Source organism: Lampetra fluviatilis, chromosome 63 (genome assembly GCF_964198595.1).
Source record: "Lampetra fluviatilis chromosome 63, kcLamFluv1.1, whole genome shotgun sequence".
Taxonomy (NCBI): domain Eukaryota; kingdom Metazoa; phylum Chordata; class Hyperoartia; order Petromyzontiformes; family Petromyzontidae; genus Lampetra; species Lampetra fluviatilis.
This window is the reverse complement of record NC_136337.1, coordinates 2,753,185-2,779,729: the sequence shown is the minus strand read 5'-3', so window position 1 is coordinate 2,779,729 and position 26,545 is coordinate 2,753,185. Positions and strand designations below refer to the sequence as shown.

General features: G+C 53.1%; 1 protein-coding gene across 3 annotated transcripts; it reads left to right on the top strand.

Annotated features, from left to right (window-relative positions):
* Positions 1-1,014: 1,014 nt before the first annotated feature.
* On the top strand, positions 1,015-22,192 carry ICE1 (interactor of little elongation complex ELL subunit 1). Of its 3 annotated transcripts, XM_078882089.1 has the most exons (20): positions 1,015-1,166; positions 5,137-5,195; positions 5,437-5,472; positions 6,392-6,409; positions 6,596-6,707; positions 7,172-7,248; positions 8,779-8,816; positions 9,327-9,409; positions 10,549-10,579; positions 11,302-11,358; positions 11,460-11,558; positions 13,004-13,069; positions 13,834-14,408; positions 14,502-17,447; positions 17,760-17,973; positions 18,240-18,400; positions 19,225-19,412; positions 20,628-20,746; positions 20,983-21,081; positions 21,218-22,192. In XM_078882089.1, exons 1-20 carry the CDS (start codon positions 1,080-1,082, stop codon positions 21,391-21,393), a joined length of 5,241 nt encoding a protein of 1,746 aa, XP_078738215.1. In that variant the 5' UTR covers positions 1,015-1,079; the 3' UTR covers positions 21,394-22,192. The 3 variants fall into 3 exon arrangements, with proteins under 3 accessions (XP_078738215.1, XP_078738214.1, XP_078738213.1); XM_078882088.1 differs by lacking the exons at positions 1,015-1,166; positions 5,137-5,195; positions 5,437-5,472 and having other exon boundaries at positions 5,480-6,409; positions 13,004-13,051; XM_078882087.1 differs by lacking the exons at positions 1,015-1,166; positions 5,137-5,195; positions 5,437-5,472 and having other exon boundaries at positions 5,480-6,409.
* Positions 22,193-26,545: the final 4,353 nt, after the last annotated feature.

The window sequence follows — 26,545 nt, the reverse complement described above, 5'->3', positions numbered from 1 at the left end:
ACAGCAGTTTGGGGGAACCGATGTCCCCCCCCCCCCATCTGTGATTTGTGTGGTGTTTGAGTGTCAAGTGCTTCATACTTGGTACATTTTCTGTTACATTTGCCTGGCTTTTGTTACAAAATGTTTATTTGTACGATTTTTCATAGCAAATAAATTGCGTAGATTTTTTTTCTACAACCGGTTAAATGTTTCGTTCGATTTTTCTCATTTTAGAATTTGCACTTTTGTCTTGATTGTAACTCGCCGGATTTGTCGTTCTGCACCGATGCCAATGGACCAGCAGCAGCATCACCAAATAAGATTTAGGTGTTAAGACGTTCAAACACCAAATAGATACATTTGCAAGGGATCAAGTACTGCATTAACCACAGGGGCCGTCCATAAATGACGTCACGTGATTTTGGACGATTTTTGACCCCCCCCCCTTTGTCACACGACGTCACAAAAAGTCAGCCCCCCCCCCCTCAAATATGACGTCACAAAGCTCTGCCCCCCCCCCCCCCAAAAAATAAAACATGCTTCAAATCGCTTTAAACTATTGTCATTGTAGTGAGTATTTAATGTGGCGCTGCACTCTGATGTTGTAGGAGAAAACATTTATTAAAAAGTCGATTTAATTAAGTACAACGTGTTGTGTATATTTATTTAAAGTTGCGCATTTTGATGTGACGTCACATTTCTTACCCCCCCTCTCGTCACATATCGTCACAAATCTCTGACCCCCCCCCCCCCCAGGTGCGTGACGTCATTTATGGACGGCCCCTAAATTAAAAAACACAATCGGTTATTCTGTTAACACGGTGTTGAAAATCGATTCCTGAATTCGAATACCGCGCGAATCGATTCCGTGGCGGGTTAAATCGTTCCGTTGAATCGCGCGCTCCAATAAACCCCCGGAACAGCAACGCATATGATAAACGCTCTCGGGGCAGACGCTCTACGGACGTTCCGCTCGATACCCGCCGATGTTATGCCCTCAGGGCGTCTAGTGGTAGCAAAAGTGAGAGAGCGGAGTTCAGCCTCCGGGCAGACTCACCGCCTTTGAACGTCGCCTCGGCAGCGGCACCGGGGGGGCTGCCATGATGCCCGAGGACCGCAGACCCAGGGAGGGCGACAAGGACCCGCCCGCCTCGGACGTCTGCGGCGGCTGCGGGCTCCTGCAGGAGGTACCATGGGCGAAGCGGGGGAAGTTGGTGGTGGTGGGTGGTTATGGTGGTGGCGGGGAGAGAGCCGCGGCGAGGCCCTGTCGAGGCTGCTTTAGGCCCGCGAGAGTGAGGACGCCCCGCGCGGCCATGTTGGTAAGGGGGAGGCGGGGGAGGCCGCGCGTGTCAGTGGCGAGTGACGTCACTGGGTGTCATGGAGACGGCGAAGTTCTTCCCTTACAAAGATGGCCGCCTCTCGCCTAAGGATTTTTTTTATCCCTCAAATCCCGCGGACGATGTAAATAATCGATTTTAAACACGTTAGTAGGAGTAGTAGTAGTAAGCAGACTTTCGCGACCTAATGTTATTAATAATAAAAGGTTTTTTGGGTTAGATCGCGTAAATATAAATGTGTCGTTAAACCCGCCACCTGACACAACCAATTGGTAAGATACTCTTAGTTCTTTCGGTAAAGTCACGTAGGTAAAAAATGAAATTAAAATTAATAAAAAGTAAAATAAAAATCACGACGTTTCGGAGGTAACACAAGTCTCCGTCATCAGGTGGGACCGTCACAGCCAGATTTGCTGCATCAAGTGATTTCACTTTTTTTACCTACATGGTGACTTTACCGAAAGAACTAACAGTATGAATCCTTGCAGTCACGAAAGCTTCAAATCTAGAATCAATTGAAAGAGTTGTCACGTAAACAGAACGTGGCCAATTTATTACAAGTACAGCACACCGGTGTGTTGGAGAGTAAATCCACTACAACATTTACAATCTTTGAGTACGACGTTTCGCCACTAATTACAAACCGGCATCATCAGGCGGCAACCAGATTTGTGGAGAAATCCTCCTGCTGTTTCGGTCTTTAAACATAGGGGTAGATGTGAGGGCGTCACTTGGAAGCGCTTTGAATATCTTAATCGTAATCGCGTGGTGCCCAAAGTTGCCTACATATTAAACACATTCCTGTGGAGGGAGCTGGTAGGAACGTTGGGTTGCTCGGTCAATGGCCAGGGTCAACGACGGCGTGGTGTATTCCGCAAATTTGGCCGACTGTGAGGGCGGGCACAAGCCGGCGTGAGTAGGTTAAACGTTGAGTTTTATAAGGGCACCACGGGGTGACCAGCCCCTCCCCACCCAGCCCCACCCCTCCCACCCCCCACCCTCCCCTCCCCACCCAGCCCCTCCCTCCCCACCCTCCCCTCCCCACCCAGCCCTTCCCCACCCAGCCCCTCCCCACCCTCCCCATCCAGCCCCACCCTCCCCACCCAGCCCCTCCCTCCCCACCCAGCCCCTCCCTGCACGACGGACGGACGGACACAATAATCCCCTGTGGGCTGGTGTAACCAGTTGGTTCCTACCAGTATAAACAATGAGTGCAGTGCCATTTGTGCATCGCCCTGGGGGTGGGGGGGGAGCCTTCGCCAAGCCTTGGTAACTTTTGAGGAGATCCATAATAGAGGTTTTTTTTGGGGTTAGATCGTGTACATGTAAATGTGTCGTTAACCCCGTCACCACCCGACGCATGTTAACGACGCGTTCATGTTTACGCGATCTGAGCCCAAAAAAAAAAAAAACCTCGTGAACAATATTGGTCACGAAAGCCTCCGACAACGTGTTCAACTTTTGAGGAGATGTTTGCCGAAATTCGACTTTGTTTCGCTATCGTCAGCGGGTTGAGGGCCACAGGAACTCCACCACACGCGTTATGCGAGTGGATATCACCCCTCCCCCCCCCGAAAGTCCGCACAGACGGACCTCACGAACCCACTTGCTGTACTCCCATTTCATCGTCCTCCTTCTCGCAGCCCAGCGGGCTTCAAAGTCTCACAGAACTGACCGAAACCACGGGCAAACATCCATTCTCGCCCAAACTCCTCATGAATTTGCAGATTTTCCATCTCCTCCTCCTCGCAGCCCAGCGGGCTTCAAAGTCTCACAGAACTGACCGGAACCACGGGCAAACATCCTTTCTTGCCCAAACTCCTCATGAATTTGCAGATTTTCCATCTCCTCCTTCTCGCAGCCCAGCGGGCTTCAAAGTCTCACAGAACTGACCGAAACCACGGGCAAACATCCTTTCTCGCCCAAACTCCTCATGAATTTGCAGATTTTCCATCTCCTCCTCCTTCTCGCAGCCCAGCGGGCTTCAAAGTCTCACAGAACTGACCGAAACCACGGGCAAACATCCATTCTCGCCCAAACTCCTCGTGAATTAGCAAATTTACTTTGGTCAATTTAGCTGGCAAATTGTTAACGGTGTTCAAAAGCACGGTTCACAAAACGACTCGGCACACTCGTCAGTGACACTTGCGAGGCCTTAATAGAAAATACAATCGGCGACGTTTCAGGCAATGGTCCTTCACAGCATCGACAGGCCAGAGAGGTAGATTTGGCCTCTGCTGCGAAAAAGGACCATTGCCCGATATATCGACTATTATATTTATTTTAAGGCCACAATGTTGTTTACGAGTGTGTTGAGTCGTGACTCTGCGAACGGTAAAGAACATGGCCATGTAATCTTGATTTGAAGCCTTCGTGACTGAAGGAATCCATACTTTTTGGTTCTTTCGGTAAAGTCACGTGGGTAGAAATAAAATCAATCGCAACGTTTCGATCGCAACACAAGCGACCGTCATCAGGCGGAACCGATACAGCAGTACAAGTGCTGATTTAGGAGAAACGATGATGAAATGATTTCTCCTAAATCAGCAGTTGTCCTGCTGTATCGGTTTCGCCTGATGACAGTCGCTTGTGTTGCGATTGAAACGTCGTGATTTTATTTTAATTTATTTCTACCTACGTGACTTTACCGAAAGAACCAAAGAGTAACATGGTCATGTGTTTTTGATTGGTATTTAAAGTCATTTGTCAGTCCACTTCTGGATGAAGGTCTCCTCCCCCCATGCCTTTGGCTCATGGGTTATTTGACCATAATTCACCACGCTGTGGGTTGGGGATGTGTGGGTGGGGAGGGTTTGCAGGACCTGTTCCGATATTACCACAAGACTTTGTCGTGACCACGAATCGAATTCGAGTCTCCAGGGTTTTTTATTTTTACACAATAGTGTGTTCGCCCTTACTCCACCACTCTGCCCTTGTTGCAAACGTACACGTTTGAAGGTTTATCGTATAAACGCATGCGTTTCACAAAGGGCGACTGAGAACATGAACACTCGTGACAAGAGGTTGAGGACCATGCGCCTGATGTGCGAGTGTCTTTCGGCTGCAGCCAAGAGACCGTAGACTTCATCAGGATAATTTCCTCAATGTCGCAATGACTCAAGCGGCCATGGAACCCATGGAGAGAAGGATAGTGTTTTAATTTGATTTTGACAACATCTTCTTACCTTTGCATTTTTTTTACAGTTATAGCTAGGGTCAGTCAGACTGGTTAGGTTTCTGAAACAGGTGTCCTGTCAGGCAAGGTGGTCCGTACTCTATAGCTGAGTATCGTTATGAATATGTCAGTCGTGGATCAACATCCCAGTGTAGAACGGCAAAGCATGGACAATTGTTTCTGACAGCCTTCCTTTCCACTTCCCTGTGGTTTCTCAGATTTCTGTATGAAAACTGTGCGCGTTGCAATTTCTACAGCGTTACGAGATGTAATTACCATGAACAAAGCTAAATTTCTATATTTTTTACATTGTTGATGACAACGGTGCATAGTCATCCCGCGGTGGGTTTTCTCCATTTTCCTGCTGCAAGCCAAAACGGAATTTAAATGTAGTGAGGTTTTTCTGGACAATTTAAGGGCATTATTATTGTTGTTGAGAGGGCACTGCTTTTATATCCTGTCCCAAGAAGCTGGGAGCACAACTGCCTCACCTGCCCGACCTTTTCTCAGTGTTCCTATGTCCATTGCACAGGAGCTGCGCCCCTGTTATAACCGCTCTCCTTCGAGACCCGCGCTTGATTTCCCGGGGTACAGGGTTTGGTGCCGCTGGTGTTTTGACCGCCGCCCGTTTTGTGCCTCTCGCAGAAACTCAACGAGTACATGCGGACGTGCCTGACGCTCAAGCAGAAGATCCTGGACTCGCAGTGCGTCTGCGGACACACCGCGTCGCCACCGCATTACATCTCGACGGGACGCACGCTGCGCATGACATGGACATCGTGTACATGGGACGCGTGACACGGCGTGCTAACAAGACCCCTGCGCGCGCGCGCGCGATGGTTTCAGAAGCTCGGGCTTCCTGAAGGATGGGGTTGCCAGAGTTGGGGGCGGGGGGGGTAGGGTGCTTCTGCTGTCTCGTTGACCCCTTCTTGTTTGTGTTCACAGCGCCGTCATTGAGCGGTACCACAGCAAGTGCGACGATATCCTTTGTGTGCCGTTTGCTGCACAGGCATGACAATTGTGTTCGCCCTGTGTCCGTGCTGCGGTGCGGGGAAGCGTTTACGTGTCTGGGCCGCGAGTGCTGCCGTGGAGACTGACGTGCAACCGTGTACTGATAATAATAATAATTTCGATTTAAAGCTTTCGTGACTGCAGGGAATCATCTTCTTGGTTCTTTCGGTAAAGTCACGTAGAAGGGAAGTAATAAAATAATAAAACATAAAATAATTCTCACGACGTTTCGGCAACAACGCAAGCAGCTGTCCTCAGGTGAAGAATGAAATTCATTCAGAATTGGTTCTTTCGGTAAAGTCACGTAGAAGGGAAGTAATAAAATAATAAAAATAAAACATAATAAAATAATTCTCATTCTGAATGAATTTCATTCTTCACCTGAGGACGGCTGCTTGCGTTGTGGCCGAAATGTCGTGATAATTATTTTATTATGTTTTATTTTTATTATTTTATTACTTCCCTTCTATGTGACTTTACCGAAAGAACCAAGAAAATTATAATAATGATGCCATTTACTCAGGGGGAGCCTCACTAAGTCTCAAGACTTTTTCAGGAGGGTCCTGCTACATTGTGATGATAAGGCCAATTCCATGAATGTGTTTTTGGCTTCGTTTGGGAGGAGGCTGAAGAGCCCAGGAAATGTCCACACACACCAACAACAAGAAGTATCCGATCCTGTACTGTCATCTCCTGGCCACCTCACAGTGGCAATTACTATTGCCTGCATTAAAGGTAGTTGGAGTTGGAGTCTCAGACTCGCGGTGGGAGTGAGTGAAGTGTGCGGATGGGGGAGTTGGGTCGGAGTGCACGGAGGGAAGGTCTCTGTGCCCTGTGCGTCGGGGAGGGTCCCGTCTGTTGCCGTGTGGCTCCTTAACTCGGCCTCACAACTGCAGCAGCTGGAGAGGTAAGCTGTTGGCACGGATATCACTCTCGCGCTTTGTGATTACAAAGAAAAGTTTTTTCAGAGTTTTGTTATCTGACCGCCCGCCGTACACGGTTAATGCAGCACTGCCGCTCACGGTTTGCATGCAAGAAGGTGTTCGGGGCGTAAAGGATCGTAAAGAGATGTTGTGGGTGCGACTGCTTGCAGGGAGAGCGGGGAGATGAGGCAGCAGCTGCTGGAGCTGCAGACCCGCATGGCCTCTCGCGACAAGCACCCACACTTGCTGCTCAAGCTCACCGAGGAGCTGGAGGAGAAGAAGGTAGCAGGCAGAACTCGCGCACCCACTTGGGCGGGGAGGGGGGTTGGGGGAAGGGGTGGGGGGGGGGGCACAAGCGGCAGATGTCCTCCCCCCAGCCGTTGCATGTCGTGTATTTTTCTTTAGATGAGCTCTGTGACGTGTTTTCGGGTCGTGCTGCGTGTTATTCGGCACGATGTCCGATAACTTCGCTCCACGTGCCGCGGGAGAACGCTCCGTCAGCACGTGAAGCGATATATCGGGCACTGTGGCCAACTCAAAAACACGTCGGTCAAGGGGGAGCCATTGCCTCCATCTCCCCCGCCCTTGGATCTGCCACTGGCCTCCAGGTCACGTGACCACAGACCCATCGCCAAGCCACGTGGGCTCGTCCCGTTGCTTGTTGGGTGCATGCTGTGCTTCTTGCCACGTGATGAGACTGCGTGTTAAGCGTGCGCTGCTGCTGCTGCCGTTGCATGTCACCGCAGAGCTCCCTGAGGATTTTTCAAGTGAAAGCCCGAGAGGCCGAGCAGCTGGGCCTGGATCTAAAGGCGATGCAGATCCGGTGAGACGCAGGGACATGCGCGTGACGTCAAGGCGGGTTTCCCCTTGGGCAGCTCCACGACTTCGGATGTACATTTCGGACACTTTCATGAAATGTGTTGCTTAGTTTTTATTGTCATGAAGTGGCTTTTTACTTGGAGGTAGCATGACAAGCAATTAGGACTGTGACTCTCATATAAATATTGTGTCCACCTTGGCCTAATAAGGGAGAACTTCTTATCGAAGTGCCGTGGTGCCATGCTGGGATGGCGATGGTTCGTTCAGTTTGATGCAGGTATTATATAAAACGATAGTTAATTGCACCATTGGAACCTCATTTGCCAGCAGAAAAAAATATGATACTGACACCTTTTGTCAGTGTCAGTTTTGTTGCCAGATAAAAGGGTAAAAAAAACATCATATTTTTTTCTTCTGGCAAATGAGGTTCCAATGCTGTAAATGCTTACCCCGAGCTCTCATACTCTGATGGTGCATTGTCTTTGAGTTGTGCGCCTTTTGGCGTCATCTGGTCCAACACCATGTGAGACTAGGCTCTAAGGAAAGCTGTCTCGGGTGTGGACCAATCAACTTCAAGGACAGTGCATACATTATCAGAGTTATGTTTTTTGTTTGCATTACGACTGCAGGTATTGTGGTCTATGCAAACATGACTCCTTGTAAAAAAGGTGTCAGTTTTGTTGCCAGATAAAAGGGGTAAAAAAAAACAATTATCATTAAGATAGTTAATTGGTTTAAATGTACTTGCTTAAAGAGCTCTGAGAAGCCCTGGCATAAAGGGCACTATCTCAAAAGCAAATCATTATTATTACGAACATGACGTTGCCACACTTGTAGAACTGCCCACTGAGAGAAAAACAAATAACAACTGCTGGGTTATTGAAAGGAAGGTGTCCCATCATTTTTCGGAAACTTGAGAACCAAAGCTAGTGCAAGGATCAGTTTAACACGTAGGATTTCGCGACCAACATTATTCATAATAAACGTTTTCAATGATGACGTCACCCTGCTGCTGCTGCTGCTGCTCTATTTAAGACCGGGAGCAAGAGCAGAGCCTCACCATTGTGGCGAATTGCCCCGATGATGCTGGATGTAATTACCAGCGAAACGTCGAACTACTCAAAAATTGAAAATGTTGTGGATTCACTCTTCAACACACCGGTGGGCTAAAGTAGTGAACTAATTTGTCTTTTATCAACGTGACACTTTTTTGCCGATTGGCCGTGTCGGGTGGTGGAGGGTTACGACACATTTATATATAACACGATCTAAGCCAAAAACGTTTATTATGAATAGTGCAAGGATGTCTGCCAGCAACGGCGGCGAGGTTGCGCCACATGTGTTACTGTCGAGTGTTGTTCCACTAATTTCATTCGAACTGATTTTCGTGCTTAGTTTGTTGTTCCTCGACCGCACCTCCGATAAGCACGGTTGGCTACGTACGGTGCGGAAGAAGTTCAGCATGCGCGTATGTACGTACGTAGAAACGAACACAGGCACGAATCGTTTGATCTCTCCGCTCGTGTCCACGCAGGGAGAAGAAATCTGAAGAGAAGATGAAGCGTCTGTCAGGTATCGTGGTTACGTGGGGCATCACTCAAGCACCGCACTCCCATGTTGTACCGTCATGGAAATGGCCCACTCACCCCACACACCCTCCCCACGTGGGAACCTCTTGGTTTATATCGCGGTGGGTACCTGGCAGAGGTCGCAACCGGGTACCCGATACCCGTACCCTACCCGATACCCGGCTACCCGTACCCGGCCGGGTACGGGTACGGGTAGCCGTTTGCGACCCTGGTGCGGCCGGGTACGGGTAGGCCGTGAGTCACTGGTGAGTAGCCGTTTGTCACTCATTTCGGGTAGGGAACGGGTAGGGAACGGCTACCCGTACCCGGCCGGGTACAGGTACGGGTACCCATTTGCGACCCTGGTGCGGCCGGGTACGGGTAAGGAATCAAAACCCGTTTGCGACCTCTGGTACCTGGGTTCGTGTCACGGTGGGTACCTCACGACATCCTGTCTCCCCCGCTCCTCCCCTTAACTCCTGCCAACTGCCCTATGACCTCCTGCCACTTGCAGAGTTGAACTCGAAGCAGCATGAGGAGCTGAAGCAGCTGAGGCGGGAAAAGCGATCAACCGAGACGCAGCTGAAGAAGGCTCAGGTGACAAATTATTTCCATTCCTACCGGCGCGTATCAAGATATTGAATGATAAAAAAAAATGTTACCCTTTTCGGCATGAATACAGGTGTGTTAAAATGTTCAAGCGACAAATAGATACCTTAGTACAAGGCATCAGGTCCGCATTAACCACACATACTTGTGGGATAAAAATCTAAATATGCATTGATAATGTATGCACTGTCCTTTTTTATCATTCATAATTTAATTTCTTTGGCTGTGCCACAACTTTAAGCTGGATCGTTACGTGACCTCACCTGAAAGTCAATTATGAGTCCTAATACTGGCCGAGAGAACCTACTTGTTAAATTCCACACAGTATTGCTACTGTAGTTGACCTCAGACCAAATCGACGTGAATGTGCCAACTCTCGTATGATATTTCAGACGCTAAGTAGATCCGAGCCTGGTTAGTGCTTGGATGGGTGACCACCAGTGGGTGACCACCAGTGCATACCAGGTGCTGCAGGCTCGGGGCTCGGAGCTGACCATCGGAAGGCAGTACAGCAGTGGGTTCAGTTCACGCATAGATGCAATGCAGTGCGTGTGTGTGTGGGTTGAATCTATCTGAGCCGAATTCTTGAGTGTTAAACTACTAAACTATTTTTATTTTAGCAGGTAGGGCCCACTGAGCTACATAGCTGTTTTTCAGAAGCGACCTGCCCACGAATGATAGCTCAATGAAGCGGCTTATGACGTGGACATTTATAGCATCCAAATACTTTTAAACGAGTGTTGATTCTAAATGTGGAGGGAAAACCGGAGGACCCCAGAGAACAATCCACGCGACCATGGGGAGAATATGCATTCTCCAGATACACATGCGTCAGGATTGGGATCGAACCTACGTCCTCATGTACACCAGGCAAGGTAGTTAACATCTCGTATGCTGGATTTGATTTTCCCCGGGTGCTGTGGTTTCCTGCCCCACCGGCCAAACACTTGTGAATGTAACTGGTCAGACATCGTCTTGAGACTCGGTGAGGTTCTCCTGAGTAAATAAGGGAACAAATTTTTTTTTTCTAACATCAATGTCTGCGGCTCACTGCTGCTATCGTCGAAATGTACAGATCTCGTTCGAAGTAACAATTGCTCGCTCGTGTTTTGCTGCTGCCGTCACAGGAGCAGGTGGAGGTGCTCAGGAGTAGACAAGGTACTGCCCGCTGCACTTGGAGGTGTCACCACAGTTGGGCCACGTGTCAAACGTGCTGGGCTGCTGTGGCTCACGGGCTTGCTCTGGGCTGTGCTGCGGCTTCTAGGCTGTACTGCTGCGTGTTGTACTGTGGGCTGTGCGGCGTGCTGTGTAGCGTGCTGAGTAGCGTGCTGTGTTGCGTGCAGTGCAGCGTGCTGTGCGGTGTGCTGTGTACCACGAGTGAGTGGATGTGCAGGTACGTAGGTGCGTGTGCAGTGCGTCTGCAGAGAGTACGTGTGGTGTGTGGAGTGGGTGTGGTACGTACGTACGCTGTACGTGTTTGCAGCGCGTGTGCTGTAAATGTGTGAAAGTGTAGTCAGCATGTTGTGGTTTTGCAGTGTGTGGTGTGAATGCAGTGGGCGCACATTGTGATGAGTTTCGTATGTGCAGAGTGTGTTTTGTGTGCGTGGTGTGCGTGTCATGTGAGTGCCTTGTGATGAGTGCGGGTAAACCCAGCACAGGAACTAAGTGTGCGGTGAGCATTGTCTTATTTGCTGCGTTCATATGCCGCGCACCACCGACCTATCTCCGTGTGAAAGCCACGTCGTGTGTGGTAAGTGTGTGGTAAGTGTGTGGTAAGTGTGTGGTAAGTGTGTGGTAAGTGTGTGTGTGTAGTGTGGTGAGCGCGTGTGGTATGTGCCGTGCTCACACTCTGCACGCTGCTCACCACCGATCCTTTGCAGGATCCCCCCCGGCCCGAGGAAGACGAAGATCTGGGTCCGTCCCCGAGGCAGGGAAAGGTAACTGTGCACACGCACCCCCCCCCCCGCCCGCGCCACGTGTGCGTGCGTGCCTGGTCGATCGGTGCTCACCGACACGCCCCGTGTCCGTCCCGCCGCAGTGCGAATCCGAGCGCTGCTCAGGGATCTATGGAGCTGCCTCGAGGAATCGGGGGACGGGGACACCGAGGGTCTGGCACCCCCAGCCGCAGCCAGCAGCAGTGAGGATGTTACACGAACAGACGCGGAGACACAGACACACAGATCCTCTGTGTGGCCATGCAGACTCACAGAGACACAGATCCCCTGTGTGGCCATGCAGACTCACAGAGACACAGATCCCCTGTGTGGCCATGCAGACTCACAGAGACACAGATCCCCTGTGTGGCCACGGAGACTCACAGAGACACAGATCCCCTGTGTGGCCATACAGACTCACAGAGACACAGATCCCCTGTGTGGCCATGCAGACTCACAGAGACACAGATCCCCTGTGTGGCCATGCAGACTCACAGAGACGCAGATCCCCTATGTGGCCATGCAGACTCACAGAGACACAGATCCCCTGTGTGGCCATGCAGACTCACAGAGACACAGATCCCCTGTGTGGCCATGCAGACTCACAGAGACACAGATCCCCTGTGTGGCCATGCAGACTCACAGAGACACAGATCCCTTGTGTGGCCACGGAGACTCACAGAGACACAGATCCCCTGTGTGGCCACGGAGACTCACAGAGACACAGATCCCCTGTGTGGCCATACAGAGACACAGAGACACAGATCCCCTGTGTGGCCACGGAGACTCACAGAGACACAGATCCCCTGTGTGGCCATAGAGACTCACAGAGACACAGATCCCCTGTGTGGCCATAGAGACTCACAGAGACACAGATCCCCTGTGTGGCCATAGAGACTCACAGACTCACAGAGACACAGATCCCCTGTGTAGCCATGGAGACTCACAGAGACACAGATCCCCTGTGTGGCCACGTAGACTCACAGAGACACAGATCCCCTGTGTGGCCATGCAGACTCACAGAGACACATCCCCTGTGTGGCCATGCAGACTCACAGAGACACAGATCCCCTGTGTGGCCATGGAGACTCGCAGAGACACAGATCCCCTGTGTGGCCATGCAGACTCACAGAGACACAGATCCCCTGTGTGGCCATGCAGACTCACAGAGACACAGATCCCCTGTGTGGCCATGCAGACTCACAGAGACACAGATCCCTGTGTGGCCATGCAGACTCACAGAGACACAGATCCTCTGTGTGACTCACAGAGACACAGATCCCCTTTGTAGCCATGCAGACTCACAGACCCACAGAGACACTGATCCCCTGTGTGGCCATGCAGACTCACAGAGACACAGATCCCCTGTGTAGCCATGCAGACTCACAGAGACGCAGATCCTGAAAGGTGCGCACAGATAGATTTGCAAACTAATTTCCCTACTGCCATTGCCTGCAAAGATGTTCAAAACGGCGACTGATCATTGGAAATCTCGAACGCCCGGCCTGAGACTGTAAGCAGCAGCAACAAGCGGTGTGTTTTTCACTTGGAAGGCTTGTGCCATCGTGAGCGAATTGATGGTGAGAGTGGATCGGCGGTGTTTGGTGGCGTGGTCCGCGCTTGCGTCTGCCCTGACGTGCGGTCGCAGTGCTCACCACTTCCAGGAAGAAACGCACACGCAGCAAGACCAGTGCCGGCACGACCACGGACGATGGTGCGCACGCATGCACGTTATGCGTGTCTGTGTGCGTGTCTGTGTGCGTGCGGTGGGGGAGCGGTAGTGCAGCGGTTGGTGCGCTGCACTTCGAACCCGGCGGGCTGAGTTTGATTCTGACAAAGAGACAATATTGGCGATGACTATCTGAATCTGTCCTGGGCCTCCCCCTACGTCGACTCAGCCTAAAATGAGACCTATATGGTGTGTAACATTAGCATTCGAGAGACAAAGGGGCCTCGGTGTGGTGCTGGTCACCCACGCTCTCGTGTACCGCAGCATCCTTAATTGGTGCTCGCTAACAGCTGTTGCACCACTAGTCTGTTCAAGGCTCTACGGGGGATATTTTTGTTTTCTTTGTGGCTGTGCATGCGGTGTACGTGGAGTGAGCATAGAGCGCGCATTACGTGAATGCGAAGTGTGTGTGTGTTCGTGCGGGTGTGCAGTGGTGTGCAGTGCGTGTACTAGCGCAGTGCACACGTGCATTGCGTGTTCGCTGTGCATGCAGGGTGTGCGGTCTGCGTGTCTTCTGGAGACATGCGTTCTGTGTCAGTGTATGGTTAGTGAGTGGGTGGTGCGTGGTGGTGTGTGCGTGGTGGTGCTTGTGTAGTGCGTAGCGGTACGTGGAGGTGCGTGTGTGGTGCGTGACGTTTGTGCGAGTGTGGTACGTATCGGTGCATGGTGATGTGCGTGTGGTGGCGCGTGTAGCTTGGTGTTTGTTTGAGGTTAAAGAGCTTAGCCGGACAAACCGCGTGCGCTCACAGTTGTCGGCGGAGAGACGCTCGGGGACAGGAGCCTCTCCCGCGGCGCGGCCCGCACCGACCAGGAGGAGGAGGACTGCGCAACCGATGCCGTCACCGCCACCAAGCGCAAGCGGCGGAGGCGGAAAGTGAAACTCGCCAGGGACGGCGACGGTAACGTCGCGGCGTTATCGGAACCCGAGAGGGATGACGAGGGCGGCGAGCGGCACGGGGACGACGCCGGGGATTCGAGCGGCCGGGCGCCGACGGACGAGCGGGGGCTGTCGGCGGGGGAGCCGGACGAAGGCCTAAGCTCGCCCGAGTCACCGGCGGCCCCCGCGGCCAGCAGCTCCGAGTGGCAGAACCCAGAGGAGACGGCGGAGGAAGCCGAGGTCGGCGGCGAGCAAGGGTGCGAAGAGCCCGACTCGGAGCCGCGCGAGGCCGGAACCGCGGCGGCACGCCAAGCGGACGCCTTCAGCCGTGCGGAGGAGCTGGAGGAGCTGGCGTTGGAGGTGGAGGAGATCCTGGGCCTCGCCTCGGAAATGGGCCACCTGCGGCAGCCGCTGTCTCCGCTGCCGCGTTCGCCCGAGCCCAGACAGGTACCGTCGTGACAAACGCGCCGGCGCACGCGCCGCTCGTGCGCCGCGTAAGGGGTCGGGCTGATCCTCCTCCCGCTGTGCGGTGTGCGGCAGGCGTGGTTCGCTGACGTCTCGTCCAGCGACGCCGAGGGAGGCGAGGAGACGGAGGTGCGGAGGAAGCGGGCGGTCACGGCACCGCCGCGGGGAGAGTCTCCGCACGGCGCCGTGCGGGCCGCAGACGCGGGCACCGCCGCAGACGCGGCCCAGCGGGAAGAGGAGGCGCTGAGTACGGGAGACGGGGACCTGGCGGGAGGGCGGGAGAGGGACAATGGCGGAGACGCGGGCCTAGTTGGAGAGAGGGAGGGAGGCACAGAGGGAGATGTGAACCAGTCGGGAGAACGTAAGAGTTCGATAGTTGTGGCCCGGGAAGCTGTGGAGCAGATGCCTCCTGCGGTCTGCGTGGGTGAGGGCAATGGGAACCTTTGCGGCACAGAGAAAAGGAACCGCGGGGCTCCGGTTTCTCGCTCGGAGGCCTCGTTGGGTCTGGAGATGAATGGATGCGAGCCGCAACCTGCAACAACAACTCCGGTGTGTCCGGAACCGGCATTCTCAACTCCCTCGCAGTTAGAGTGTGGCCAGGCAGGAGGTGGGACGGAAGCAGGGAAGGTCACGTGTGGGGCGTCGGAATCCGTGGAAGATGAGACGAGTGGAAAGAGAGGTGATGAACACGAGAGCCCGCTGGAGAGAGCAACGGAAAGAGGGAGCAATGGGGATGGAGCGGAGAGAGAGGGACAGGAGGAAGACGAGAGAGTGGAGAAGGTAAAGAGAGTGGGAGAGGAGGGGGATTATGAGAGCGTGGTGGAAGGAAAGAGCAAGCAGGAGGGAGTAGAGGGAGAGAAGGTGAACGAGAGACTTGAGGAAGGAGTGGAGAGAAAGGGACAGAAGGAAGATCAGAGAGTGGAGGGGAAGGTAAAGAGAGTGGTGGAGGAGGGGGAGGAGGAGAGCGTGGTGGGGGGGGAGAGCAAGGAGGAGGGAGTAGAGGGAGCAAAGCACGAGGAGGAAACCAAAGCGGCGGAATGGACGGCCATGGTGGAAGCGGAGAGTGCGGGAGAGAACAATGAGAGCATGGGGAGAGGGGAAAGCGTGGGGAGTGCCGTTGTCGGGAGTGAGGTGCTGGGTCACGTGAATGGGGAGAGCCGTGACGAGCGGAAGGGCCCGGAGAGTGTTGAGCTGGTGCACGGTGACGGCGAGGAGCGGAAGATCTCGGAGGTGAACGTGGGGGGCGCCGAGTTGGACCTTGCCGACGGTGGGGCGAGTGAGAGCGCAGACAGGAGCACAGAGGAGGAGCTCGTTGACGTTGTTGCGAGTAAGAAGGGGGAGAGTGCGGAGGAGTGCGCAGGGAGAGAGCCGTCGGGTTGCATTGGGGGTGCGGGCGGGACTAGCTCGGAGCAGAGTTCGGGGAGCATTGAGTTGGTTCCGCTTGAGAGTACGCCGAGTGAGAGCCTGGAGGAGAGCACAGCGGGAGTGGAGTCGGCCGGTTTTGAGAGCGAGGAGAGCGTGGGGATCATGGCCGTTGGCACGGGGTCCATCCAGCGCAAGGTGCGGAGGCTGCGCAGTGGGAGCCGCCGACAGCTGCTCCCCTCCTGCTCTTCGGCCAGAAACGGAAACGGAACGGGAAGTGAAACCTCCCCCGGCGACGCCGCCACCGCCGGGAGTCCAGGAGCCGCAGCGGTGCAGCCAAAGAGGAAGCGCGGGCGACCCCCGAAGAATAAACCGGCGGCCGAGAGCGCGTCGACGCCAAGCCCGCCGGGAAGCCCCGAAGCAGCCGGGACGGCTCGTCAAGCCTCCCGCTCGGAGCAAGGCGATGTCGACGGGGAGGATGAAGCGGCGGTGGTCCCACCGGGACCCGTGTCAGACTCGCCGCTGGTGGAGAAGGTGTTCAGAGAGATGTGTGTGTCTCCGCTGGCCCTGCTCGACCCCCTGCTCGCTACCCCAGTCCGGCCGACCGGGCAGCGTCTGCACGACGGGCCGCCGCTGCGGGGGGCCGCCACGGACCGCGGGGAGGCCTCGGCACCGTCCGCTGATGGATCCTCGACGCCGCGGCCACCGCCGGCGTCCAGCCCCGGCGGCGGCGGCGGCAATGACGACGGCAGGAGCCCCGCGACGTTTCCGTCGCCGCTGCAGTTCTCGGCGAGCACGCCCAAGGGGGCGCTGCGCGTGCCGGGCTGGAGGATGTCGCGTCGCCAGCAGCAGCCGGCGGCGGCGGGGGCGGCGAGCGTGGCGGCGGCGGCGGCGCAGGGCGAGAACGTGCTGCACGCCCTCGACTCGATGTACCCGACGCTGTCGGGGCAGGCGCGCACCTTGCGCATCCTGCGCGGGGACGGGCCGCTCTACCGTGACGTGGCCTCCGCGGGCCTCCCAGCGGCGGCCGCGTCCGACCCGCCCGGCGGGGGCGGCGCCGGCGCCTTAAATTGCGGTGCCGAGCCGGGCGTCGGGAACGTCTCTTCCGCCTTCACGAAAACCGACTCGGCGTTGGAAGCGGCGGCGAAGGCGGCAGTGGTGTTGGCCGGCGAGGGCCCGGCCCGTGCGGAGGAGCCCTCTGCGGAACGGAGCCCGGCGGAGAGCGGAGAGACGGATGGAGCGGCCGAAACCGCGGGGCCCACGCCGGCTCCGGCCTCGAGGAAGCGGCGGAGAGCGGAACCCGAGGCTTTGCCCGAGTCCAGCGAACCCGATTCCGCGCCGCAGCCCTCCCCGCTGCCCGGCGCCGTCAAAAAGAAACAGTGCCGCAAGCGCAAAAGCAACCCCACCCCGCGGGACCACGAGCCTCCTCGCACGCCAACTCCGGCCGACGGCGCCCGTGCCGGCGAGCGGGCGGCAGACGCGTTGCCGCCGACGGAGCGGGCGGACCCGCTGCGGTGGGCCGTGCGGCTCCTGCAGCGCGAGTGCTTCGACTTGTTCCCGGCGGTGCACGCGGCCGTGCACGTTGGGAACCTCCCGGTGAGGCCCATGCTGAGGCCAGAGGAGAGCGACGTTGTGAGAGCCTTCCTGGGCGAGAAGCAGGTACCACGATGGGCGATGTCGTCATCACCACCATCACCACCATCACCACCGTCACCACCATCACCACCGTCACCATCGTCATCATCATTGCCATCGTCAGCATTACCACCATTATCATTACAATGTTCGCTTTCAACATAAGCATCATCGTCACCACCACTGACGTGCATCGTTGTCATCTGTATGACCGTCGTTATCACCATCGCCACTGTCGTCACCGTTTCTCTAGCCATTATAACGAGAGAGCTTCCATCAACATCCTTGATGTCACACACGGCGCTCCCATCCACAAGTGATTCCTCAACTCCGCAGGCGCAGTGTGAGGAGTTCCTGACCCGGGCCATGTCGCTGTTGATGGGGAAGGAGGAGGAGGCAGTAGCCGGGGAGGAGGAGGAGGCGGTGGTGGCGCAGGTTGCACGCCCAGCTCTGCGCCACTCGCTGGTGCGCGTCTTGGTGGCGCTGTGGCGCACACGCGGGGACCTTGAGAGGCCTCGTCTGCTCTGCTACAACGCCCTGCTGCGGCACGGTGAGACACGCCTGCTCACACCCGGTTAAACAAATAAACTTTAAACGTGTATCCGCACACTTTTGCACGCACGCACACTCACACAGGTGCTCACGGATGCTTGCCGCACACGCACAGTGTAACAGGGCCCTCTTGAAAGAGAGTCTTCAGATGTTCGTGGATAAATTAATGACGTTCCTTTTAATAGTGACGCTCCCGTATGCTCGCGCTGCCATGCTCCTGCACACTTGCACACTTGTGCCGCGTGTGGCTGTGCGCGAGCGTAGATGGGGAGGAGGGAGCGCTGCTGGCGCTGTTTGTGGCGAGCACCTGGCGTGCGGTGCTGCTGTGCCCGGGCCCGGTGAGCCACGCCGTGCAGGCGGTGGTGCGACAGCGGGCCACGGGGGACCTGCTCAAGTGCCTCTCCGCCTTCCTCTGCTGGGGCCAGGTCAGGCGCTGCCACCCACAGAGGGCACCCGCCGGCTCGACATAGCCTGCCCCCTCGTTTGCCGTGCCGGCGTTCATAGGTGCTCACTAACAGCACTTGCCCCAACAGTCCATTAAGGCTACACGGGGGATCTCTGTCTTTGTATGCATATATGTGGACATGCACACCCTACCGGTCCTCCTAGTTGCTCGCTCGTAAGTCTGAGCGTTTGTTACAGCGCACTAGTGTGCATTGATCGCACACGGTAAGCCGTTTGGAATAACACTGTTCTAATACTCTTAGGCTTTTTCGGTAAAGTCACGTAGGTAAAAAATTAATAATAAATAATAAAAATAATAGAAGAAATAAAATAAAAATCACGACGTTTCGGAGGCAACACAAGCTTCTGTCTTTAGGTGGAACCGTCACAACACAATTGTATCAAGTAAAGAGAAATCTCAAGAGACCCGACCTTGTATATATACTGGTTGAGGTCGGGTCTCTTGACATTTCTCTTTACTTGATACAACAATTGTGCTGTGATGGTTCCACCTGATGATGGAGACTTGTGTTGCCTCCGAAACGTCGTGATTTATTATTTTATTTCTATTATTATTTTTATTATTTATTTTTACCTACGTGACTTTACCGAAAAAACCTAAAAGTATGAATCCTTGCAGTCACGAAAGCTTCAAATCTAGAATAAACACTGTTTTAAGTCTGTTGTAAGGGTGAGACTCAGTAACAACACTTACCGCAGCAATGTGTGAATGGCTATAAGGGGCATCATTGGCTTTGTGTGTGTGCGTGCGTATGTGTGCGCGTGCGTATGTGTGCATCCACAGAAGGCGCCACTGCCCGTCGACCTGGCCTCCAGCTTCCTCTTCACCCTGCAGCAGAGCCCCAAGGTCGGTTTCCAGCCGTGCCCGGACGCCGGCGAGGATCTGGGCGCCGACACTTGGCAGCTGGTGCTCGCCATTCAGCTGTTGTGCGGACACAAGGGCTGGAGCTGGACCCACGACTCTTTTATCAGGTGCCGGCACACCGCACCATCACTCACCGGAGCGTTCGCCCCCCGCCCCGAACCCCCCCCCCCCACGCCCTCCGCGATGAGTCCCGCCTGCAGAGGTCGCAAACGGGTTTTGATTCCTTACCCGTACCCGGCCGCACCAGGGTCGCAAACGGGTACCTGTACCCGGCCGTACCCGTACCCTACCCGTACCCAGCCGGGTACGGGTATCGGGTACCCGATTGCGACCTCTGGGATGAAGCCATGTTGCAGGCGCGGGTGGGTTGATTCTAGGAACTTGAATTGTGAGAAGAGACAAGACGTTGGGAAATGAGTGACAAACGGTTACTCACCAGTGACTCACGGCCTACCCGTACCCGGCCGCACCAGGGTCGCAAACGGGTACCCGTACAATCTTAATTTTAGAACTTTCGTGACTGCAGGAATTATTATTTGTTTCTTTCGGTTAAGTCACGTCTAAAGATAAAATAATAAATTAAATTAAATAATAGAATACGACGTTTCGATTGCAACACAAGCAATCATCATCAGGTATAATGAAATAGCGACATAAAATCTAACCAGAAAACTATAGACAGACATATTAGCAGACAGATATCACCAAGATACATAGCGAGAGCAACACAGGTAACAGAGAGGGGTGATCGTCTCTGTGTGGTGGCCTTAAATAGACAGAGGGGGGGGCGGAGGCAGAGAGAGGGAGGAGGGTTAGAGAAAAATTAGCATATCAATGAGTGGTCAACAGACGTGGTGCTGCGAATGCGATGGCACGGCAAGCAAGCCTGAAAATCAGGAGAAGGACACACTAAAATTAAATAACCTAGTAAAATATCGAAATGTAATGTAATACAACACAGAGGGTCGGTCAACACACAATTAACGCATAGCCTGGTTGATTACGTATTTCAAAGATTGCTAAGTTAGAATTTAAGTGTGAACAATCTAAAGAGAGGACACAGGCAGAGAAAACAAGTCGCCAGAGAGAGAGAAAAAAGATAAGCTTAAAACTTCCCCGTAGAAGTGGTTCAATCTTAATTTTAGAACTTTCGTGACTGCCCGTACCCGGGTACGGGTACCCGTACCCGTACCCGGCCGGGTACAGGTAGCCGGGTATCGGGTAGGGTACGGGTATCGGGTACCCGGTTGCGACCTCTACCCGCCTATCTCTTAGCGTACCGCAAGGGTGCTGTCTGACCGCGTTCCGCGCTGTCTCTGCAGCAAGCACCTGTGGCCGGTGATGGGGAAGTGGACGCGGCAGCGGAGAGAGGTGGAGCGGCCGGGCTCGTTCGGGCCGCCCGTGTTGGACGCCACCGCCGCCGCCGTGCTGCGTCTCATAGGTACCGTGAGGTGGAGCCAGTCGCTGCTGTCTGGGTCACGTGGCGTGAGTCGGCGCAGTGGAAATGTCCAATTCAACCCCCCCCCCCCGTTTTGAATCTCATTACAATTTTGTTGCCTCCGTTATCCTCAATTTTGGTATATGAATTGTAGATAAAAATGTATCGGGCGCAAATAATCGAATCTCCCCCGCAGAGCGTAATGTGCGGTTGATCGTTTACCGCGGCGCGTGCCCCAGGTCGGCTGGGAGTCGCGGGGCTTGCGGCCGGCACGCTGACCCACGTCCAGAACCTGCTCAAGGTCATGCTCACATTTCTGCAGGAGGCTCACAAACAAGGCAAGCGAGCATCCCCACAGCCCCACAGCTTCTATCGCCCTTACACACCGACCACGCCGAGTGATACTTGTGCTCACGATGCCACTGATGTCTGCGCTGCGTGCTGCGGGCTTGCTTGCGCGTGCGTGTGGAGCAGGCATCGCAGCCGGCGTGCAGCAGGCAGCGGCGCACGCAGCGGTCGACCTCTCCCCGTGCAGCAGTGGTGTCGCGCTGGACGCACTGCAGGCTTGGAGCGCCGGCACCACGGTGCCTCCGGCTCTGGCGCGAAGGCTGGTGCCGCTCATTCGCCACTGCGACTCCGGGCTGCCCTGACCGGGCTACCTATGGAGGCGCAGGATACCTTGCTCCGATGGACGTTTTCGGGGAAGTGGTATCTGTAGTGGCGACTCCACAGTCGTGGGCTCAGCACATGCAGTGGTGTCGGTAAAGGCCAAGCGATGCACTTGGGAGATTTTAGGGCGATCGTTGCTGGCAACGGTTGCTGCATGATGCTCGACTGTAACACAATGTAGCTGCCCGAATGTGCACAAATCTGCGATCGCTGCTTCCCCTCGTGGGCAACTGGGATGGTGACTTTCCAATCAGGAGATCATGTGCTCCGTCGTTCAGTTGTTTTTTTATCAAACGCACTCGGTACCGATGTCGTACGGAGTTTCCATATTTGGTCATAGTAAATGAATATCTGGTGACAAATGCGGCACCGATTGCACTAAAACAATCCTGGTGAACGATGGCTTTAATTGTTTGGTCGAAGTTGTGTGTAGTTTTTTGAGTCGGACCCCTGCGGGGGCAGCAAGAGCTCAGCTGTGGCTCCAACCCTGTATATGCACTACCCGGCAAAAGCCTGGCGTCGCTGGTGGAGGTGTCTACGTGCCTGCGTGCGTGTGTGATGTGTATACTGTGTATATGAATGCTGCGCCAGGTTGTTGCCTTGGGCTCTGCGTGTACATTGTGATGGTGATTTTGTAATAACGGTGGTGGTGGTGGTGGCGCAGCAGCGTTCATCGTCTGTGCAGGAGTGTGGGCTTAAGGTGTCCGCTGTACGGACTGTCAGTATTGTATTCACTGTGACATTGTTAATAAAATCTTTGGTTACTCTGCCATTTGCTATGCTGTCTGTCCAGGAGTAAATAAAGATACACTTTTTTTTATTTTACCTGTTAAGGCCCACTGTGCTTATGTAGCTCTTTTTCAACAAATGACAGCTCAACGAAGTTTCTTACGTGGACATTTATAGCAACCAATTACTTTAAACGCATGTTTATAAATGCGGAGGGAAAAACCGGAGGACCCGGAGAAAAATCCACGCGACCCCGATGAGAATTGTGAACCGGCGATGTCATGCATACCAGGCGGGGGAGATAACGTCTCGCCACCATGGCGCTTCCACGTTGGCGAGATCATTTGAATCGTGTTTAGTGGGCGACATTGAGAAAAAAAAAAGCTGTACACCAACGTAAACGCGGCTTGTCAATAATGAAAGCACAATTTGATGTGTGCACATATCGCAAATTTTTTGACCAAGAACTCTTGAGGCGTGTAAAGGACGGGAGTCTGAATGGGGCGAGATCCTGAACAGGTGAAATACTAAAAACGGTGAGAGCCTTCGGATGCTGCGTGAAGGCGGGTACAATGGGGGGAGAGTTTGTATTATAATTGGTGGCAGCTACGGATACATGCTCAAGACGGCCTTGGTTCTGGGCGTTTTGTCGTGGTCAGTGGAGGTCTGTTCTTTGGCGTGGCAATATGGTTCAGGAGTCCAGAAAGTTGTTGTTGGTTTAGATCGCGTAAATATAAACGTGTCGTCAAACCCGCGACCACCTGATAGTTAATTAATAAGGCTTGTCATGTGAAGAACGGACCAATTTTAGTTACTCCATAATAAGAGTTTTTTTGGGTTAGGTCGCGTAAATATATAATTGTGTTGTTAAAACCCGCCACCACCCGACACAGCCAACACAAATCTGGCTGTCGCCTGATGAAGCTGGTTGTAATTACTGGTGAAACGTCGTGCTCGGATTGTAAATGTTGTGGCTTCGCTCTCCACCACACCAGTGTGCTGTACTAGTATACTACACTATACACTACATTACTATACACTACACTACTATACACTACACTACTATACACTTCACTATACACTACACTACTATACACTACACTATACACTACACTACTATACACTACATTACTATACACTATACACTACACTACGATACATTACACTATACACTACACTACTATACACTACATTACTATACACTACACTATACACTACACTACGATACATTACACTATACACTACACTACTATACACTACACTACTGTACTATACTATACACTACACTATACACTACACTATACACTTCACAATACACTACTATACACTACACTATACACTACTATACACTACACTATACACTACTATACCACTACACTATAGTGCTGTACTAGTGACGAATTGACAAATTCTGTTTACGTGACAACCCTTACGAGTTGGCTGTGTCGGGTGGTGGCGGGTTTTAACGACACATTTATATATTTACGCGGTCTAACCCAAAAAACCTCTATTATAGATCGGTTGACAACTCACGCGTTGTTTGCATAAATCGTGGGAAAAATCCCCATTAACGTATAATATTAACCGATTAATCATTTTGAAACTAATCAATAAAATTACCCCCCCCCCCCGAGCATTAAGCGACAGCCGAGTCGCGACGCGGCCATCTTGGGTAAGGAGAACGGCACGGTATTGGTGCGTGGATCGAGGTGCTCTGAAATAGGAGGCATTGCCCGAAACGTCGTCCACAGTGCCAGATTAAGCTAGTGCAGGGCCTGTAGCATATACTGGTAGGAACCTCCTGGTTACACCAGCCCACAGGGGATTATTGTGTCCGTCGTGCAGGGAGGGGCTGGGTGGGGAGGGTGGGGCTGGGTGGGGAGGGGCTGGGTGGGGAGGGGCTGGGTGGGGAGGGGAGGGTGGGGAGGGGCTGGGTGGGGCTGGGTGGGTGGTGGAAGGGGTGGGGCTGGGTGGGGAGGGGCTGGTCACCCCGTGGTGCCCTTATAAAACTCAACGTTTAACCTACTCACGCCGGCTTGTGCCCGCCCTCACAGTCGGGCATATTTGCGGAATACACCACGCCGCCGTTGACCCGGGCCATTGACCGAGCAACCCAACGTTCCTACCAGCTCCCTCCGCAGGAATGTGTTAAAGGGGCCCTAAATAAAAAAAAAACGTAAATATTAAAACGCAAACTTTTTAACTCGCATAGTAATTCTATTTTTTCATTTGCTATACAGCCAAATAATACGACAAATCGCTAACCTTAAACACCCAGTCGTCCATAAAAGCCGAAGACGGTATAGTACTATAGTAATAAAGCAAGTGCAGAATCACTGAACCGGAGTTGATAGCTTCAAAGCATTTAGCGCGGGGCCCTTGAAAGTGCGGGGCCCGTAGCTACATTTGTAGCCACTTTTGCTACGAGGATAATCCAGCACTGGTCGTCCAATACGTTTACAGGATATAGTTGAGGTCACGCGCGGTGGTTCTTGACGAACGTGTTGACTTTACACACATATCGTGTTGTTTGTACTGTTTGTTGTTGGAACGGATTTCCTCCTTCAGTATAAATACATAGGGCAGTCGTTGACTTAAGAACGCAATTCGTTCCCGAGACCCGTTCGTAAGTGGAACGGTTCGTAAGTCGGAACACAGTAGTCGACTGTATTTAAATGCCCCCCCTCCCACACACACACACGAACATTCACTCCCAGCACGAGTCTGACTCAAGTTCAAGTTCATTTATTAGGTATAGCCCTGTGAGCCATTCGGCTCTTGAATCGGGTGCAACCGCAACAAACAAAAAACATGAACAAGAAAACATCTTAAAGTGAATATTAAAGTGACTATGTGCAAACAGAAAATCCAAGAAAAGACAGCAAAATATTGCAGAAAAAGCACCGTACACCAACGCTGTGTGCAAAAATAAATCCCAGTGGGATCCAAGTCAAACAACAACCACTACGTGACTTTACCCAAAAAAAACCTAAGAATACAACAACCACTCATCAACATCTTGCGGAGGATCGCGCAGCTGAACAAAATCGTTGCCGCGGATCAATTTGCAAGCGAGATAAATTAAAATTTAAAAAATTTTTAACTACGTGACTTTACCGAAAGAACCAAAGAGTATGGATTCCTGCAGAAAGCTTCTAATCAAGATCAAATCAAGATTGCAAGCGAGAGTTCGCGTTTTAAGTCGATGTAAATAGAGGACTGACTACAGACAGTCCCCGAGTTACGGAAGGGTTAGGTTCCCGAAACGATCCGTAACCCGAATTTTCCGCATGTCGGAAACTGAATCATTTTCGCCCAAAATCAAGATAAATTCCATTTACCTTAATCCGGGTGAAGCTCCACGGTATTCATCTGCAATCTCACAGCGCTGTACTACATGCGCCAACGTAACTAATGCAAAATGTTCACGTATCGAATTTTTTTGTAACATGACTTATGGGAGTATTTCCGTAAGGTCGGATTTCCGTAAGTCGGGCCCTTCCGCAACCCGGGGACTGTCTGTATACTGATTGTTGTCACGTGACGTGGTATGGTGATGCGGTACGGGAGGATGTGGAGCTGAGTGGACTTGCCGACGGTGTCAAGATCGTCCTCTGTGAAGGACAAGGCTCGTGAAGGACGCTGCTGCTACGCAGTTGGAGGCAGTCGCCCTCCAGCAACAACGGAGGGCAGAGGAGCGACGCTCACAACAACGAGTGGCTAAAATTGAGCCAGTTGACACAGTGGATCATCTCCCAGTCATCTCAGTCAGCCAACCCGTGTCACCTAGCTCTGTCGCGTGACCTCCTTCCAGCGAGCCTTCGACACTCCACGTGGCCTCAAAGTGCACCTAGCCTGGCACAGACGCCGTTGTGACGTCACCGTCACTACGTGGCGAATGGCGGATATTGGTAGGGGGGGGGTTGTACAGGTGGTACATCTCCCAGTCATCTCAGTCAGTCAACCCGTGTCACCTGGCTCTGTCCCGTGACCTCCTTCCAGCGAGCATTCGACATGTTTGTTTGTTGTAGTACAGTTAGACTGATGGCCTAAATCTAAGTTGTCTTGTGGTTGTTGTTGGTTGTTTGACTTGCATCCCACTGGGATTTTTGCACACAGTGTTGGTGTACGGTGTACGGTGTTTTTCTGCAATATTTTGCTGTCTTTTCTTGGATTTTCTGTTTGCACTAAGTCACATATTCACTTTAAGATGTTTTTTTGTTCATGTTTTTTGCTTGTTGCGGTTGCACCCGATTCAAGAGCCGAATGGCTCACAGGGCTACACCTAATACATGAAACTTGAACTTGACACTCCACGTGGCCTCAAAGTACATCCGGCCTGGCACAGACACCGTTGTGACGTCACCACCACTTAGTAGTGGCGAATGGCGGCAATCGTTTCGC

Coding starts and splice junctions, on each gene's coding strand:
- ICE1 (XM_078882087.1), top strand. CDS start 6,096: ATGAATGTGTTTTTGGCTTCGTTTGGGAGGAGGCTGAAGAGCCCAGGA. Junction 20,747..20,982: donor CGCCGTGCTGCGTCTCATAG/GTACCGTGAGGT, acceptor CGCGTGCCCCAG/GTCGGCTGGGAGTCGCGGGG. Junction 21,082..21,217: donor GCAGGAGGCTCACAAACAAG/GCAAGCGAGCAT, acceptor CGTGTGGAGCAG/GCATCGCAGCCGGCGTGCAG.